The 16,323-nt window shown below is 37.1% G+C and overlaps 1 protein-coding gene across 1 annotated transcript in view; it reads left to right on the top strand.

Annotated features, from left to right (window-relative positions):
* Positions 1 to 439: 439 nt before the first annotated feature.
* The window catches only part of TAFA5 (TAFA chemokine like family member 5), a 182,287-nt gene continuing 166,403 nt past the window's right edge, over positions 440 to 16,323 (top strand). The window contains exon 1 of the mRNA XM_032221863.1: positions 440 to 556. Within this exon, the coding sequence (XP_032077754.1) occupies positions 466 to 556 (91 nt within the window). The 5' untranslated portion in view covers positions 440 to 465. The remainder of the gene's footprint in view (positions 557 to 16,323) is intronic.

Below are 16,323 nucleotides of genomic sequence, written 5' to 3'. Positions count from 1 at the left end.
GAGAAGAACCAGCAGCGGGGGGGTGGGGTGGGGGAAGAAGAAAAAAGCCCTCATCCGAATAAGGGGGAGCGATTGCGCAATTCTACCCAGATTGTCTCCCCCTTTCTTCTCGACCTCCCCCCCCCCCCCATGCTGCTCAACTCGCAAGGAAACAGAAAGCTGATTCATGGAGCCCCGAACCATTCTTCCCCCTAGTCCTCTCTATGGGGAGATCATGTTGCTGCTACCGCTGCTGGTTGAGACTTTGTGTTGAACCCCCCTTCCCAGTTCTTCCCCTCTCCCAGCCTTAGAAAGGGAGGGAGGGGGAAAAATCGCTATCTCCTCCGATCGTTTCGCCTTTCCCCCCCCTCTGATTTTCGGAAGTGTGGCTTTTACTGACTGGCTCAAAACCCCGAGAAACATTGATGCCTCGCTCTGGAAATTCATTGTGTGACTTTCTTGGTATTTGCTGAGTTCCAACCCGAGATGCAGTTCTTGAAAGCTTTATGGGCACTAGCAGGAACAGCTATCTGCTGTTTTCTTATATTTGTAATCCACTCCCAGTTCCTTAAAGAAGGTAATTATATCTCTGCATGCCTGCATAGACTGGGTTTTGTCCTCCTTTTTATTTATTTTTTCCAAATGCTGACTCCGAGGTTAATATTTTGGAGTGCCTATTTTTATCATGTCCAATATATTCTCATTCCATAATTCTCTCTCTCAGGTTTTTTTTTTTAAAAAAAACTTTATTTTACTGGCAAAGTTGTCATGGAAAGCCAAGGAGCACATTTTATGGTGTATTTTGAGGAATGCTGGAATTTGATGTTCATGGATACATTGGCTGTATTTCCTTGTTGATGGGTGATGGAATGGCCAAGTTACTCAGTCAACAGATAGGAGTTCTCATATAAGATTAATGATACATTACTCAGAAAAGTAAATAATATGTATATGAATGTGTGTGTGTGTGTGTGTGTGTGTGTGTGTGTGTGTGTGCTTCTCTGTGTACATGCATAATCCTTCTTTTAAAAAGCCAATTCAGTCCATTTTCAATAGATGGCACTCATGTTCTATGGTCAGGGCAAAAGGAGGAGCTCTTTGGGCTGAAGGCTGCTTCCTCCTCCTCACCTTCTAAAATTGGAAAAGGCCTTTCTGCCTAATTTTAGGATTTCTCAGTTGAATATGAAATTATGATATAAGGAAAGGGAGCGATTTGCAAGCAGCGTAAATTACTTCCCAATAATTTAAAACATGCATTATATTCGGACACAGAGCAGCATCAATTGAAAACTTTATTAATGGATCGAGATCCTTTTCTTCATTGATAATTTTAATTTCTTTCAGAAATACCGTGCTATTTCATAATTAAGTATGAGCATATTGCAGGTGTCGAATAAGATGATACTGTATATTATAGAATGCTATATATGTCTGTATCTCTCTCTCTCTTTCATTGTTATAGCCAGTGTTTGTTTATACAAACACACATACAAAATAAAGTTCACACCCATATTTATAAATGATAAATACAGAGTCAGATGACTCATAAGAACTTTCAGTTCATCTTAGGGAAAAAAACCCATCCAACTTACCACTGTAATAACTTCATTCTTATTCTACATGTGCTGCTCATTATATTATTGTTGTTTTAAAATTATGTAGCTGATTGGGATGAAATACAATTTTAAAATTTGAATTAAACATAGTTTTTAGTTACAATTTTATTTGTAGGTTCAGATGTTTTCAATGCCTTGCTTTATCTCCCAGAAGCTAATTCATTTTAAAAATAACAATAACAACACAATAATATGAGAAATATTCTCCATACATTATTTATTTGGGTAAAAATTCCCTCGTGTCTCTATCAATAGGAGAAATACAGTATTTAAATCTAATTTAAATATTCATGTTGTCTTTTAAAACCTAGCCCACTATTTGAAATTTATAAAACTAAGTCTATAAATTTCAAATAGTGGACTATCTTTTAAAAGTAAAATCCTTTACTTAACCAGGCATATACATTAAACACTATGTGGCACATGAAATTAGTTTTACAAGAAGATAAATTAAGTCTCAGACTTTGGAAGAAAATAATATTTACCTATGTCATTTTATATTTTGCATCATATGCAGTAAGGAATATATTTTTTTAATGTGAACTGCAATGTTGATTCTAAGTTTCTGATACTACTTGTTTTTGAAACTAACAATTCTGTTAAGGCCATGGTTTAAAATGATTGATGGGCTCTAGTAACATTACAGAGTTGAATAAGTCTGGAAGTAATTTCATGTTGAAAGCAAGTTTTATTTGCCTGCAAGTTTGGAGCATGGCTGTTCCTTTCATGGCTTATCCTAAAGGGAGGTTCTCCATGAAGGGAAATTTTTGCCCAATTAGAATTCAGATTCTACTTTCTTCTTTAGATCAGTGCAAATGAGGATAGAGAATATGACATGGCAAAAAGCTTGATTTTTAATACTATGCTATGTTTAGGACTAAAGTCAATGGTTGCTAAAAGGCTTCATTTTTTGCCAACCAAAGATAAATATATAACTAAATGGAGATATTAGGGATTCATACCTGTATATTTTTTTAAAAAAAGAAACAAGTCTGATTTTACAATCTTCCGAGATTTAAGTGTACAATATCTCAGCTTAGTGTACAATGAGGTTGAATTGCTCAAACTTTGTTAAGACATTCAGAAATCTTTGCAGAGGATTCTAAACTATATGATTTCTAAAAAAAAGCTATACAAAATAAAATTACTGTAAAATAGGCTAGTATGCTAGCTGTTGCTTAAAAATTGTTTTAGGTAGAGGTAGATCAACTGATTATGAAGAATCAAATTCATGTTGACTCTTAGAAACCACATAGAGTTACCAGGAAAATCTATCCCATCCTGGACCAGTTATTCCAAAGGTGCACCATCATTTCTACTGATTGTCTCTTCTTCTTTTTCTTACCAATTTTCCCAGCAGTATTCTCCAAACATCTGGGTCTTTGCATAATGTATCTGCAATATGTTAATTGAACCTGATCATTTCTGCCTTGACCCACCAGATCTAGGTTGATATTATTATCAGTTATCTTTTTATCCCTTTCCTTAGCTGCCCATAGTATTCTCAGGGGTCTTCCCCATCACCCAGGTTCAAAATGTTCTTGTGCTTTTATAGTCCAGCTTTTAGCTCCCATAAACTATAACAGAGAAAACTGTTGCTTGCACGATTCTGATTTTTGTAAGTATAGATACATTCCATCATCTGATTTAGATAGAGAATACATTTTAATGGAATACAATAACTGGTTAACTTACTTATAAAATAATTGTTAGAGCAGATCTTATAGAACTGTAGCAAAAATATAATAATATGGCTTCAAACTAAATTGTCTTTGTAGTAAGGGTAAAATAATTGCTTCAGTAGAACTTGCTTGGTGACTACATGGAAAAGTTCATGTAGATTCTTGGCAATGATAAGCTGTATGCCACTGCCTTCTTTCAGGATTAGTTTACAGCATGTCCATCAAGTCAGTGAAACGTGAGTTAGTTTTACAGATTTGTTCCATATATTTCACTGAATGTGCTTATTAAGATGGGTAATCTAAGAATCAACCCAATCTCTGCATATTCTCAGTAAACAAGATTTGGATTTAATTATCATTAATACCTAGGAAATGTCAGTATATGTTTTCCTGGAAAGAGACCCTGATGGAAATACAATGGTATTTGCCATATTACTTTTGTATACAATACATTTTCTGCATTGGCTTCCTATGCAAAAGCTACATGGTTAATTTCAACATATTTGTTTTCTTTGTTGTAGCATTATACTTAGCAGGAGTACAAATCAATTCACATCAACAGAGGATGACGCTATGCATATTAGGTGATAAGAAAACAGATTAGATTTGTCCTGAAATGAGTGAGAAAGTACTGTTTTGACTTTTTCCATGAATATGGGTTTTTTCTTTCTTCCCCAAAATGAAGGAAGGTATTAACAGGGTGCCATTTTTCCACATTTGGGTTTTTGTGTGGAAACACAGGTCATCCTGTGGCTAATCCATTTCCTTATGTCCAATCTGCCTTTCACTGTTTCGAAAAGATGAATAGAGCTCTGAACCAAGAAAAGGCTATTGTGATATATAATTGCAGTTCCATGCCTGTCTGATCTTCATACAAAGCACTTTTAACATATTCAGTTGGCTCCTTTCAGTTTTAAAAGGAGTTAAAAATTAAAACATTTAGCAATTGCTATAGAAAATTAAAAGTGGACATGGTATATTGATTAGCTTTTTCTTGTTCAAAGCCATGTATCATTTCTCTGACATTATCTTTAATAGAAAAGAGAACTAAATAAACATTATAAGGAGCAATTCTTCCTCTGGCAAAATAGTAACACACTTTCCCCCATACCCCATAGCATCTATTTGATAACACAATACCAATGGCAATGAAAGACCGTGAAAGAGCGGGAGATAATTTTTGTATGCCTTCTGTGTTGAACATCTTAATTAGAGACTGAGATGAATTCTACTGTTCCATCCAAAGCACATTTTGCTCTATAGCTTACTTATTTTCTTATTTTTGAAGTCTTTCATTTTAATAGAATATTTACTTTACCGTGTATGTTTCTGATGTTGTTAGGTTCTCATTGAATAGTGGAATGTTGTGCTGTGCTATAATGAAGTGGTTGTATGAAAAGTTAAACTTTAAAGAACCATTGCTTTGAAGGCAAACCATACTGTACCAAAGCCACAAAAAAGCTTTGAAATTGTAGACATTTATCTTCCTGCAAGTTGAACTGTAGACCATTATCTCACTGCAAGAAGGTAACATATATTTTTATTTATTGCATTTGCAACTTGAGATAGTATTTTGATGTATTTGGTGAATTATCTCATATACTTTTAACATGCTTGTTAAAATAGCTAAGCCATATAAATTTGTAAAGAGAATGATCAGTCCAGTGATGATCTATCTATTGATGTTGATAATCTTTTGAGAGTTTATGTTCTCTCCCCCTCTCTCTCGTCAAAACATAAACTCTCAAAAGATTCTATTGATCAATTGATAGATATAGATGATATTGATATTAACATAGATATATACACATACCATATAGTTTGGCAGAATCCAACGAAAGACTTATGTGGCATAATTATATAATATATAATAAAATAATTATGTAATAATATGAAAATATGTAAGAAAGTAGGAGAAGCAAGCAGATTATGCTTTCTGGAATTCTTTCCAACTGCTTCCTATAAAGTTCAGTCCAGGTTGTTAGAGAGGATACTTGATTTAATCCTTTTTTTAATTTACTATTTTTATTTTTATTTTTGTGCAATTCTTCTCCAGATCAAATTTAATCCCATTGTGTTAAATTTTCAGAGAGTGATGTTGACTGAAAGACAGATGAATAAGAGTTCAGAAATGCTTTACCTATTTTCTTTCCAGCGCTTCATATGGTTGGAAAGAATAAGGAAAATTTCTTTTGGAAAAGCAGTGTTGTTGATTGTGCCGTTTATTAGTTAGCATATAGCAGTATCAACCAAGCACAGATCCATGCTAGAAGAATAGAAGAGCATGAGGACTGCATGTCATTTTGAAGGCCTTGATAGGAAATAGTTTCAAAGCCTCTTCTGTTTTGTCAACGGATAGGCTCCCCAGAAGCATATTATTAGCCATTACACATAGATCAGGGGTGTCAAACTGGCGGCCTGCGGGCCAGATGCATCATGCACAGGCCACGCCTACCCCAGTTCTGCAAAGGGGAAAAATGTCACGAAGATCACATGATGGCAACGTGATGCCGTGAGTTTGCCACCTATGAGATAGAGTGCAGTATGCTGCAAGCAGATCATATATTACCCTGAATTATTATTATTCACTATTATAGGGCTTTTTTTAAGCTAGATGATTTTTTTCCCCAAGGCCCGTAAGACTGCATATACCCATGATGGCGAACCTAATGCATGCATGTGGAAGTGGCACGCAGGGCCATCTCTCAGGGCATGCCAGCCGTTGCCCATTGCTCTTCCGGGCTCCAGCAGCTGGTCTTCGTGCATGCATGTGCCCCAGAAACCAGAAGACCAGGTGACCAGCATGCATACACACGCCTGAAACTGGAAGCTCAGCTCAGAATAGGAACTGCTGTTTTGGTGTCCGGGGCTCCCACATGTGCATGCTGGGGAGCTCCTCTTCCTTCCGCACGCTCACTCCCGTTTCGGCACTCAGTGCCAAAAAGGTTAGCCAACACTGGCGTGTACTCATTATTGTCGAACAGCTAATCTATGCTAATTATTAGCATAGAGCCGAGGTGGCGCGGTGGGTAGAGTGCAGTACTGCAGGCCACTTCAGCTGACTGCTAGTTCGGCAGTTCGGCGGTTCAAATCTCACCGGCTCAGGGTTGACTCAGCCTTCCATCCTTCCGAGGTGGGTAAAATGAGGACCCAGACTGTGGGGGCAATATGCTGACTCTGTAAACCGCTTAGAGAGGGCTGAAAGCCCTATGGAGCGGTATATAAATCTAATTGCTATTGCTATTGCTATTAGAGTTCCATGCCTTCTTGCTTAACTTAATTAAAACCAATGGCTAGATTTTCAGTAATTGTACAGAAGCTCAAGGGCAATTAAGGGAAAACTCTTTACCCTGTACTGTACACACACAAAAATTCTAAGATGACAAGCTTTTCTGTTTTTTTTTTAAAGTTTCTATTATTTTGAGTAAGTGGTCATGAACATTTCAAATAAACCACTCCTTCCTCCTATCTCTCCCCCTCCCCAAATAAAGAGGCTATTCCAGGAACCAACTCTGGGGAAGGAGGAGGAAAAATTTAAATAAAGTGTAAAAATCAAACTTAATTCTATTTTGTTCTTTCCCATGTAAGTCTTGGATGAATGCGTACTGCTAAATATAATTTATGGAATCAAGGTTTTAAAATTCGAAACTAAAACTTAATTCATGCTTAAATTTAAAAACAATTAGAAACATATTGCAGTTTATTTCAACATCCTGCACAGTATCATTGATGGGTAGATTTATCGATTACTTAGCTTGCAATTTTTCATAAGGCTTAAATGCTTGTTAAAATCCTGTTTATTTTGGAAAATTTGTATAAAATATACTTTGAACAAACTTTATTTTGCCAAGAAATTTACCTTTAAAGTAAGTTAACAAAGAATTGCAGGAACATAATAGTTACAGTCAAGGAAGCAGGATCTGAAAATCTAGGTTTGGATGAAAAGAATAGTGAATAGAAATTAGTTTTATTGGTTATCTTTGGACAATAAATAGAATGAGTGAAGGCTATATATACATACAGCATCTTATCGCAGACACGTTCTAATTTTATAGTCGGAACTTATTGTACATCTGGAAATTAACCAGAACATTTCCCCTTTAAGATAAAGCTTTATTTTGGAAGTGCTTTAAATCTTGTCTAGCTATTGGATAACTATATATAGAGGAACATTTTATTATTTTTTGATTATATGCCAGGTAGTTTCTCTTCCGTTGGTTTGTATCCCCTGCTTCCTGCAAGTTAGAATTGATTTAAAATAGAGTAACTAGACTACTTCCCAAAGGCATTTTTTCTAAATAAAATTTACCTAATATTTATTTCTGTCAGTAGTTTATAACAAATTTATATTCAAGTCCAGCTGATATTATTAGGTCATTAAAGTGCAATTCCGAAGGAATTTGGGATGCTGACAGAACCTCTCCATACAGAAATCTGTTTTTTTTTAAAAAAATATTTAATTGTTGAAATGACTTAAGTCTGTTAAAGTTGCAGTTATTGACTTTTCAAGAATGCTTTTTTTTAAAATGAAAAGCTCACTAGTTTTCTATACCTTTGTGGATTACAGTTTGAACCTTTGGTTTTCGCACTTACTATTTACTCTGGTTGTTAACAATTTTGACAAGGGGATTTTTATTTGATTCATTAGCTTTTTAATATTCTTTCCAGGTTATAAGTTGTACATGATTTTAAGGAAGATTTATGATATATCTGACAGATAAGATAAAATTGTTAGCATTAAGAAATGTAACTGATTATGAATTTTCTGAAGGCATTAACATTTTGGGTAATGACATTAGGTTTAGGAGATTCTGTACTTCTGTATGTTTCCATGAAGGAGATGTAAAATTTGACACTAAAAAGTATTTTTTTTAAAACAAAACAAAACAAAAAAAGATTCTCCATTATTCTATCATGACCAATAATAATAATAATAATAATAATAATCAAATCCAACTATTTTTTTTATAAAACAGGAAATAAGAAATGAATTATTTCAGCTTAGATTTGAATTTTTACTGGAAATAATTTTGTCTTCAATTTCTCATGCAGTTTCAAATTTTCCCATTGTTTTTATTAGTGATACTTATTATAATACAGGTAGTGTTAATTACCTTTTTGAAATTGTGGGAGTGCTGAATGACAGCTACCAATATAGGTAATGTTCGTCTTACAACAGTCCATTTAGTGACCATCCAAAGTTACAAGGCACTGAAAAAAAGTGACTTATGACTGTTTTTCACATCTATATCACGTAGTCAAAATTCTGAGTCTTGGCAACTGACTCATACTTACGACCGTTTCTGTGTCCCAAGGTCAAAAGGTCTTTTGCAACCTTTTGTCAAGCAAAATCATTGGGGAAGCCAGAATCATCTAACAACCATGTTACTAACTTATCAATTGCAGTGATTCACTTATCAACCATGGTAAGAGACATCATAAAACTCACTTAACAAATGGCTCGCTTAATAACAGAAATTTTGGGCTCAGTTGTGGTGATAAGGTGATGACAGGGATGCAGTGGCACAGTAGCTAAGACGCTGAGCTTGTTGATCAGAACATTGGCAATTCAGCTGTTCGAATCCCTAGCACCGTGTTACGGAGTGAGTTCCCGTTACTTGTCCCAGCTTCTGCCAACCTAGCAGTTCAAAAGCACGTAAAAATGCAAGTAGAAAAATAGGAACCACTTTGGTGGGAAGGTAACAGTGTTCATTGTGCCTTCAACCTTTAGTTATGCCAGCCATATGACTATGGAGACATCTTCGGACAGCGCTGGTTCTTCGGCTTTGAAACGAAAATAAGCACCACCTCCTAGAGTCGGGAACGACTTGCACATCTGTTTGAGAGGAACCTTTACCTTTAGGTTGAGGACTATAATCAGTCCTTGAGGTTCCAGTATTGCATGCCCCAGGGTCATGTGATTGCAAGCTGAATGCTTGGCATTTAAGTCACCCTTACAATGGTTGCGGTATCCTGTGGTTATGTGATTGCCATTTTGTAACTTTTTTTCCAAGGACCTCCATTGCAGAATACAAGAAAATCTCAGGGGCTCACAGGAGTGTGCTTATTCCCCAGCACTCCCTCCATAGCCTGCATGTAGTCACATGGCATTGCAGCACCCTTCTGCAATCCTCATGCACTTGTGCAGTGCTGCAGCAATCCTTATCAGCTGCAGCCAGTTATCTGAATACAACACAGACTTGTATGGTATCACAGCAACCTCTCCCCAGCCCACATAGCTGCCTCATTTCATGATTCCTCCAACCAGCTTGTGAGGTGCCTGGGACTTTTGCAACTTCCTGCTAGCTTCCCCATTGACTTCCCTTGTGGGAGGCTGCAATGGTGGGATCTTGCCGGTTTAACAACCGGTTCGGTAATCACGTGTTACGTGCACACTTTGTGCATATGCACAGCTTTACCAAAACTTAACCTTCCACACTACTTCTTGGTGAGTAACCAAGCTGAGGCACAGCAATCTGCTGTGCCACGCTAATCATCTGAAAGGATATAGGTAAGTAAAGTGCAAGGGTAGGCGGGCCAATCTGACCATTGGTTTGCTCTCAGCTGATCATTGAAGCTACCGGTTTGCCTGAACTGGTCCAAACTGACTGAATCCCAACCTGAGAGGCTGACAAGAAGTCACAAATTGCAATCATATGAAGCTCTTGCTTATTAACCTAGGATTTTCACTTAATGATGGTACTGGGACTGCTGTTGCTAAGCAAACTGGTCACGTGATGGCATACTGCATGACCTCATTGCTTAGCAATGGACCTTCCAAGCCCCATTATCCTTGTTATGCAAGGACGACCTGTAGACCAAGTGCTGAAACGGGAGTTTCCCCAGTCCATGCGCTGGGGAGCACTGGAAACTGGAAGAGCAGTTCCTCAGAACTCGTGTGCGTCAGGAGGCTGCGCTTCTAGTTTGTGACGTGTGTATGTGCGCTGGTCACCTGGTCTTCCGGTTTCTGGTGCACATGCACACACGAAAACCAGAATCCGGAAGACCAACGGGCGACGGCTGGCATGCCATGAGAGATGGCTCTTTGTGTCACTTCTGGCATGCATGCCATAGGTTCCCCATCACTGCTTAGACCCTTCAAAATCATAGCACTTTAGTAGCTTTGTGTTTCATTAAAAAGAAAAAAAGTGTTCTTTCCTATACCTGTTTTAGGACGAATAGTTCTTTTTCTTTTGCTACTTTAAGTCATCATGCTTTTCTATATGGAACTGATTGGATATCCTCTTTTTATGATTAGGAGTTTCTATTGCCTTGTTAAACTGTTTTGTTTAATAAAAAAAACCACCCATTTGACTGAATGTAATTCATAATGCAAATTATACCGCCTAAGAACTATTTGTAATTTGAACGTGATCTGTATAGTAATAAAGAAATCGCTACTCGATAGAGTTACACTAACAAGTAATTTGAAAAATGAATTTTGTTTCACGCATAAATGAAATTTATAAGTAAGTTAGATGATGATGATCAAATTAAAAATGCTATTTCTCTTAAGATTATTTTTAACACCATTACGTAGTGCAGTCCTGCCTAATGTGCTTACTCTGCCACTTCCATTTTGACTTAATGTCCATTAAGTATAATGGGAGTTGTAAATATGTATGTATGTATGTATGTATGTATGTATGTATGTATGTATGTATGTATAGATGGTATGGCTATAGCCCTTTTACCATATTGTATTATCTCATAAGAGCTTACTTTGTTACTTGAAAAGTACTATCTATATTTTCCCCCCTCTGGAGCTATTACCTTGGGAGACTAGTTGCAGCAAGGTTAAAATAATATTTTATATGCTAAAGCATCTTTTACTTAATTCTGAACAGAGTTTTGAACTATTAGTATTCTGCTATGCAGAGGATATATGAAGATGTAATGTAATGTTTAATATATCAAAAGTACAACCTTCAATCATAGGGATATGTAGAAATTACTTCTTAATCATATCAAACCCTTCCGTAGCCCCATAACCCCATATTGTTATGCGGTTAGTTTGCATTGTTTCACTTTAATAATTCCTGTCAGATACTAATAATATTTATTTGAAGTAATGTTCAGATACATGATTTTTACATGGCAAACCCCAAAGGGGAACAAGCCTTTGAGGAGATGAACAAACAGAAGAAAGGTTTCCAAGCTAAGCAGATGGATAGAGAAAAAAATGTTGCACATTGGCTTTTTGGCAAACTAGATCGCAGTACCTTTTGACTGGGTATTTTTCTCCCTTCTCCATCTGCTTTGGAACTGGACTATCCAAAACCCACAAAACCACTTTTGAAGAATTACTCCTGAAAATCTTTAAATGGCTCTGGAGCAGCATGGTGCAGAGAAGTTTCAGCATGATCCAGAGGAAAGTAGGGCATTCAAATATTCTTGGAATAATGCATTCCGGAATCAATGAGTCTTGTACATCAGTAATGAGTAATATTGATTCTTTTCTTATTTTTTCCTCCTCTCCTCTTTCCTCCCCTCCCCTCTCCTCTTTCCTCTCTTCCCCTCTCCTCTCCTTTCCCTACCCTTCCCCTCTCCTCTCCTCACTCCTCTCCTTTCCCCACCCCTCTCATGCCCTCTCCTCTTCCCACCCCTCCCCTCTCATCCCCCCACCCGTCTCCTCTTCTTTTTAAAGTGTTTGACCGTATGTTTAGGTTCTGTGTCTGCCCCGGGATCAAGAAAAGAGGTTTGTGGGTAGAGGAAACTAAAAAAAAAGTTTGTTTAGTTACTCATTCAAATAAGCCTGGTGATTAAATTTAGTTCTAAACAGATGTAGCCTTTCTAATATTAAAGTCTGCATTGCAGTATTGTAGGAGATTCTCACACACCTAAACCAGTTGTCCCAGTTTGCCTATCTCGCCCACCAAGAAAAAAAAGATCTGAAGGGAAAGGAACAGTTTTTTAAAAAATGTCATTTTAAAAATTCTGTTGTCATGGTAACTGCTAAATATGCATTCCTAAGTGCCTATTGGCTGATTCTGGGATGTGTTTTCTTCTTGGTACTTAACCAAAAGGAAAGGGATGTCAAATTAGAGAAGAAAAACAAAATAAAATCATTTAAACTGCAAAATTCATACACACTCTCAAGTGCTCTGAAATATGAACAAACAACACTTTTTGCAGTTGTGTATACTTTATGTAAAGGAGAGGGAAGGGAAGTTCTGGGTCTATTTCATTGTTTTTTGCAGCTTTTGATTCTTGTCTATGTGTTCTGGATGTCAGGAATGTGCTCTGAATTCTTTCCTCCATCTGGTTGCCTTATTCTTCTTTGAACTCAGTTGTGCTTAGATGATTCTATTCTTCTTTTAAGGAATGAACAATTTCTAATAAGCTGGCTTTGAAGGATAGATCTGATAATTTAGATGGTCAGGGACAGGAAGTCTAAAGGACAAAGTTACAGGTTGCTAAATTAATTATTTTTAGAGTCCCCCCGCCTAAAAACTAGATTCTCAGGGCCATCAACATTAAAACTATTCTCCTGAAAAGTAATTTCAAGAACAAAGGTCTAAGAAATGTAAGGAAAATCCTGTAAACGTCTTCTGACTCTCAAATTCCACATCACAATCAGAATTTATATCATCTCTGACTCTGTTCTGCTACACTTTGGCATTTTCTTTATCCTTTATGGGACTATGTTAAGATTATTAACTTTTTCTGGACTTGCATGCATAGACATCTCCAGAAACCCATCACAAAATGTCACTTGCCATGTGCCAGTGGTTGGAGAGCTAATTCTGCTCTTTAGATATTAGTAGTCCATTTTGCAATGAAAAGCGCAGAAGGGAGGAGAATCTTTTGTGACATCTTGATATCATTGTTTTGACATTGTACTTAAGAAAGATATCTATGGTTATGTGAGTACTGGGATTGTGTTAGTGTTGTTTTACACCAATCCTTTATACCAGGGGACCACAACCTGCTGCTCTGGAGCTGCATATGGCTGTTTCATCCCTCTGCTGCTGCTCCCTTTGCCAGTTGACTCCACAATTGATAGGACTTTTGGTTAGGATAGGAAGAGGAAAAAGACTGCCACGCTAGGAGGAGACTCTATGGTGGGAAAACTGGACTTCCAGTCCACTCTAGAATTGAATGCAGGGCTTCCAGTTATGAGCTTTGTGGCTCTTTGAGTATTTAAGTGTGCAGACACCTGCCTTATACTATGCTGCTGAAGTAATATCTAGTTTCATTCCTTATTCAGGGTTCAGGATCGTTTATGTTAGTTTGTCTTTTATCTTATATAACTTCCTACAGTACTGAAGTTTTCAACCCAAGTCCAAGAGAAGCTAGATTGCTAAAGAAATGTCTTCCACTTTTGCTGTTCCATTCATTCCTGCAAAAATGAAACAAACAATAGTATATAAGGAGTTAATAACAAGTTTTCATGTGGTCAATCTAAAAAAAAATACTTTAGATAATACTAGATAAAATACTAGATAAGGTTTGTTCTGAATCCCTCATAGATGTATTAGTATATTAGTTTCATATTTGTTATTGGATATTAATGACTGAAATAATTTGAAAGTATATGAATATTGATCTATTAATGTATTTTAAACTTCTAATTTTGATTTAAAAATAACTGGATGAAGAAAGATACTTTTTAAAATTCTAGGCATTATTATAACACAAGGACAGATGGAACTTGCTCTTATATTAGAATTAATTCTTAAATGAGCATCTGTCAGTTATGAAAAGTGGGATTAACAATAAGCTTAGTTACTGATTGCAATGTGCATCAAAAGAGAAATTTTATACATCTATTTACAAATACCCGTCTTCTGTATACCACTGAATACCTGCATGTTTTCATTGATGAATTATCTTTTGAATTATATTTATAACTTCTTAAAAGAAGAACCCTTTTTAATGTGTGCAAGATACAAATATGCATATCTATGTATTTATAATCCACAGTTTATCTGAGAACACAAGATTTAATATTAGTGCCTGCCGTTTATTTTCTGCTTGAGATAGGTGAGACTGACAAAGTGATTAGTCCAGGAATATTCCTAGTCAAAACTATAGCAATAGTACTTAGATTTATATATCTCTTTACAGTGCTTTATAGCCCTCTCTAAGCGGTTTCCGGAGTCAGCATCTTGCCCCCAACAATCTGGGTCCTCATTTTACCTACCTCGGAACAATGGAAGGCTGAGTCATCCTTGAGCCAGTGAGAATCGAACTACCAAACTGCCGGCAGTCAGCAAAAATAGCCTGCAGTACTATATTCTAACCACTGTGCCACCATGGCTCTTACCCATTCAGAAATGCAGTTAAACTCATATACTTCTTTTAGTGCAGTCACTAAAATCTAAAGCATGCATTTGTAATCACCTACTTGCATTTATATTCCCTACTGCAGTCACTTTTACTTTCATTGCTATCTCCACCAACTGAGGCAGCAGTAACGCAGCAGCAGAAAGCTGTATCCTGGCTTGAGAAGATCTATATCATGGTCTACAAAGCAGAAAAATGGGGAGAAGTATCAGTGGTAGAAAAGAAGGAGGAAGGCTGGATTCTGAATGGAAAATCAGAGAGAGAGGGGGGGAGGGAGAGGGAGGGAGGGAGAGAGAGAGAGAGAGAGAGAGAGAGAGAGAGAGAGAGAGAGAGAGAGAGAGAGAGAGAGATGGGAATTAGGCTAGTTATAGAAGAGGGGATGATCATGAGTCGGAAGGGAAAATGTCTCTGTGTGCGCCTACATATTTGTAAGTATTACAGAGCCCCCGAGCATTTATTGAGTGACACAGTTTATGTTATGAACATTAAAAAAATGAATAAGGGTCACATGAAGTGAGAAGGAAAAATAAAAGCAGAAATGTGGAAAAAAACTTTTAAAGGCTCTGGTAACATGATGTATTATGTTGGTATCTAGTCAGAGAAAGGGAGAAATGGCTTTGTTGTGCTTTCTTTCCATATCAATAGCAGTAGACTTATATACCGCTTCATAGGGCTTTCAGCCCTCTCTAAGCGGTTTACAGAGAGTCAGCATATTGCCCCCAACAATCTGGGTCCTCATTTTACCCACCTCGGAAGGATGGAAGGCTGAGTCAACCCTGAGCCGGTGAGATTTGAACCGCTGACCTGCTGATCTAGCAGTAGCCTGCAGTGCTGCATTTAACCACTGCGCCACCTCGGCTCCTCGGCTTTAAATATGTTTAAAACATTTGTAAGGTATTATCACACAAGTAATTGGACAGCTAGTTCCTTGTTGTATTACAATGGGATGACTGATTTTGATGTTGTAAATCCCAGGACAAGTTTCATAGCCATATAATAGGTTGGATACTAGCTTAATTGGTACCAAGGAACACACATTGAAATCAATGACAACTTACTTGATTTAGTGACTTAATTTTGTTGTTGTTAGTAGCAAAGTCATATCTGACCCATCACAGCCCCATGGACAATGTTCCTCCAGACCTTCTTGTCATTTACCACCCTCTGGAGTCCATTTAAGCTCATGCCTACTGCTTCGGTGACTCCATCTAGCGACCCCATTCTCTGTCATCCCTTTTTCTTTTGCCCTCAATCTTTCCCAGCATTAGGCTCTTCTCCAGTGAATCCTTCCTTCTCATTAGGTGGCCAAAGTATTTGAATTTCATTTTCAGGATCTGGCCTTCTAAAAAGCAGTCAGAGTTGGTATCTCCTGTAAGATTGACCTATTTGATCCCCATGCAATCTAAGGGACTCGCAGAAGTCTTCTCCAGCACCATAGTTCAAAGGCCTCAATTCTTTGGCGCACTTAACTTAGTCACAATTATATTAACTCTTTACTGATTTTGGGTGCATGTATTAAAAGCATTTTGATTGATCCACCACAAGAAGCAGACACAATCTCTTGTTTTATAAGAATAGGTGGCATGGCAGTCCAGAACAAGTGCTACATACCACTTCAGCTGCAGAAAAATTGTCAAATTGAATTATATTTTCCAGAGCAAACAGGGGAGATGAGTAGGATGCAAGTCTAGTGAATACATAACATTAATACATGCATGCATGCATATGTGTATGCATTTCTATATATTTGTTATGTA

Source organism: Thamnophis elegans, chromosome 7, assembly GCF_009769535.1.
Source record: "Thamnophis elegans isolate rThaEle1 chromosome 7, rThaEle1.pri, whole genome shotgun sequence".
Lineage (NCBI taxonomy): Eukaryota > Metazoa > Chordata > Lepidosauria > Squamata > Colubridae > Thamnophis > Thamnophis elegans.
This window is presented reverse-complemented; position numbering and strand designations above follow the sequence as displayed.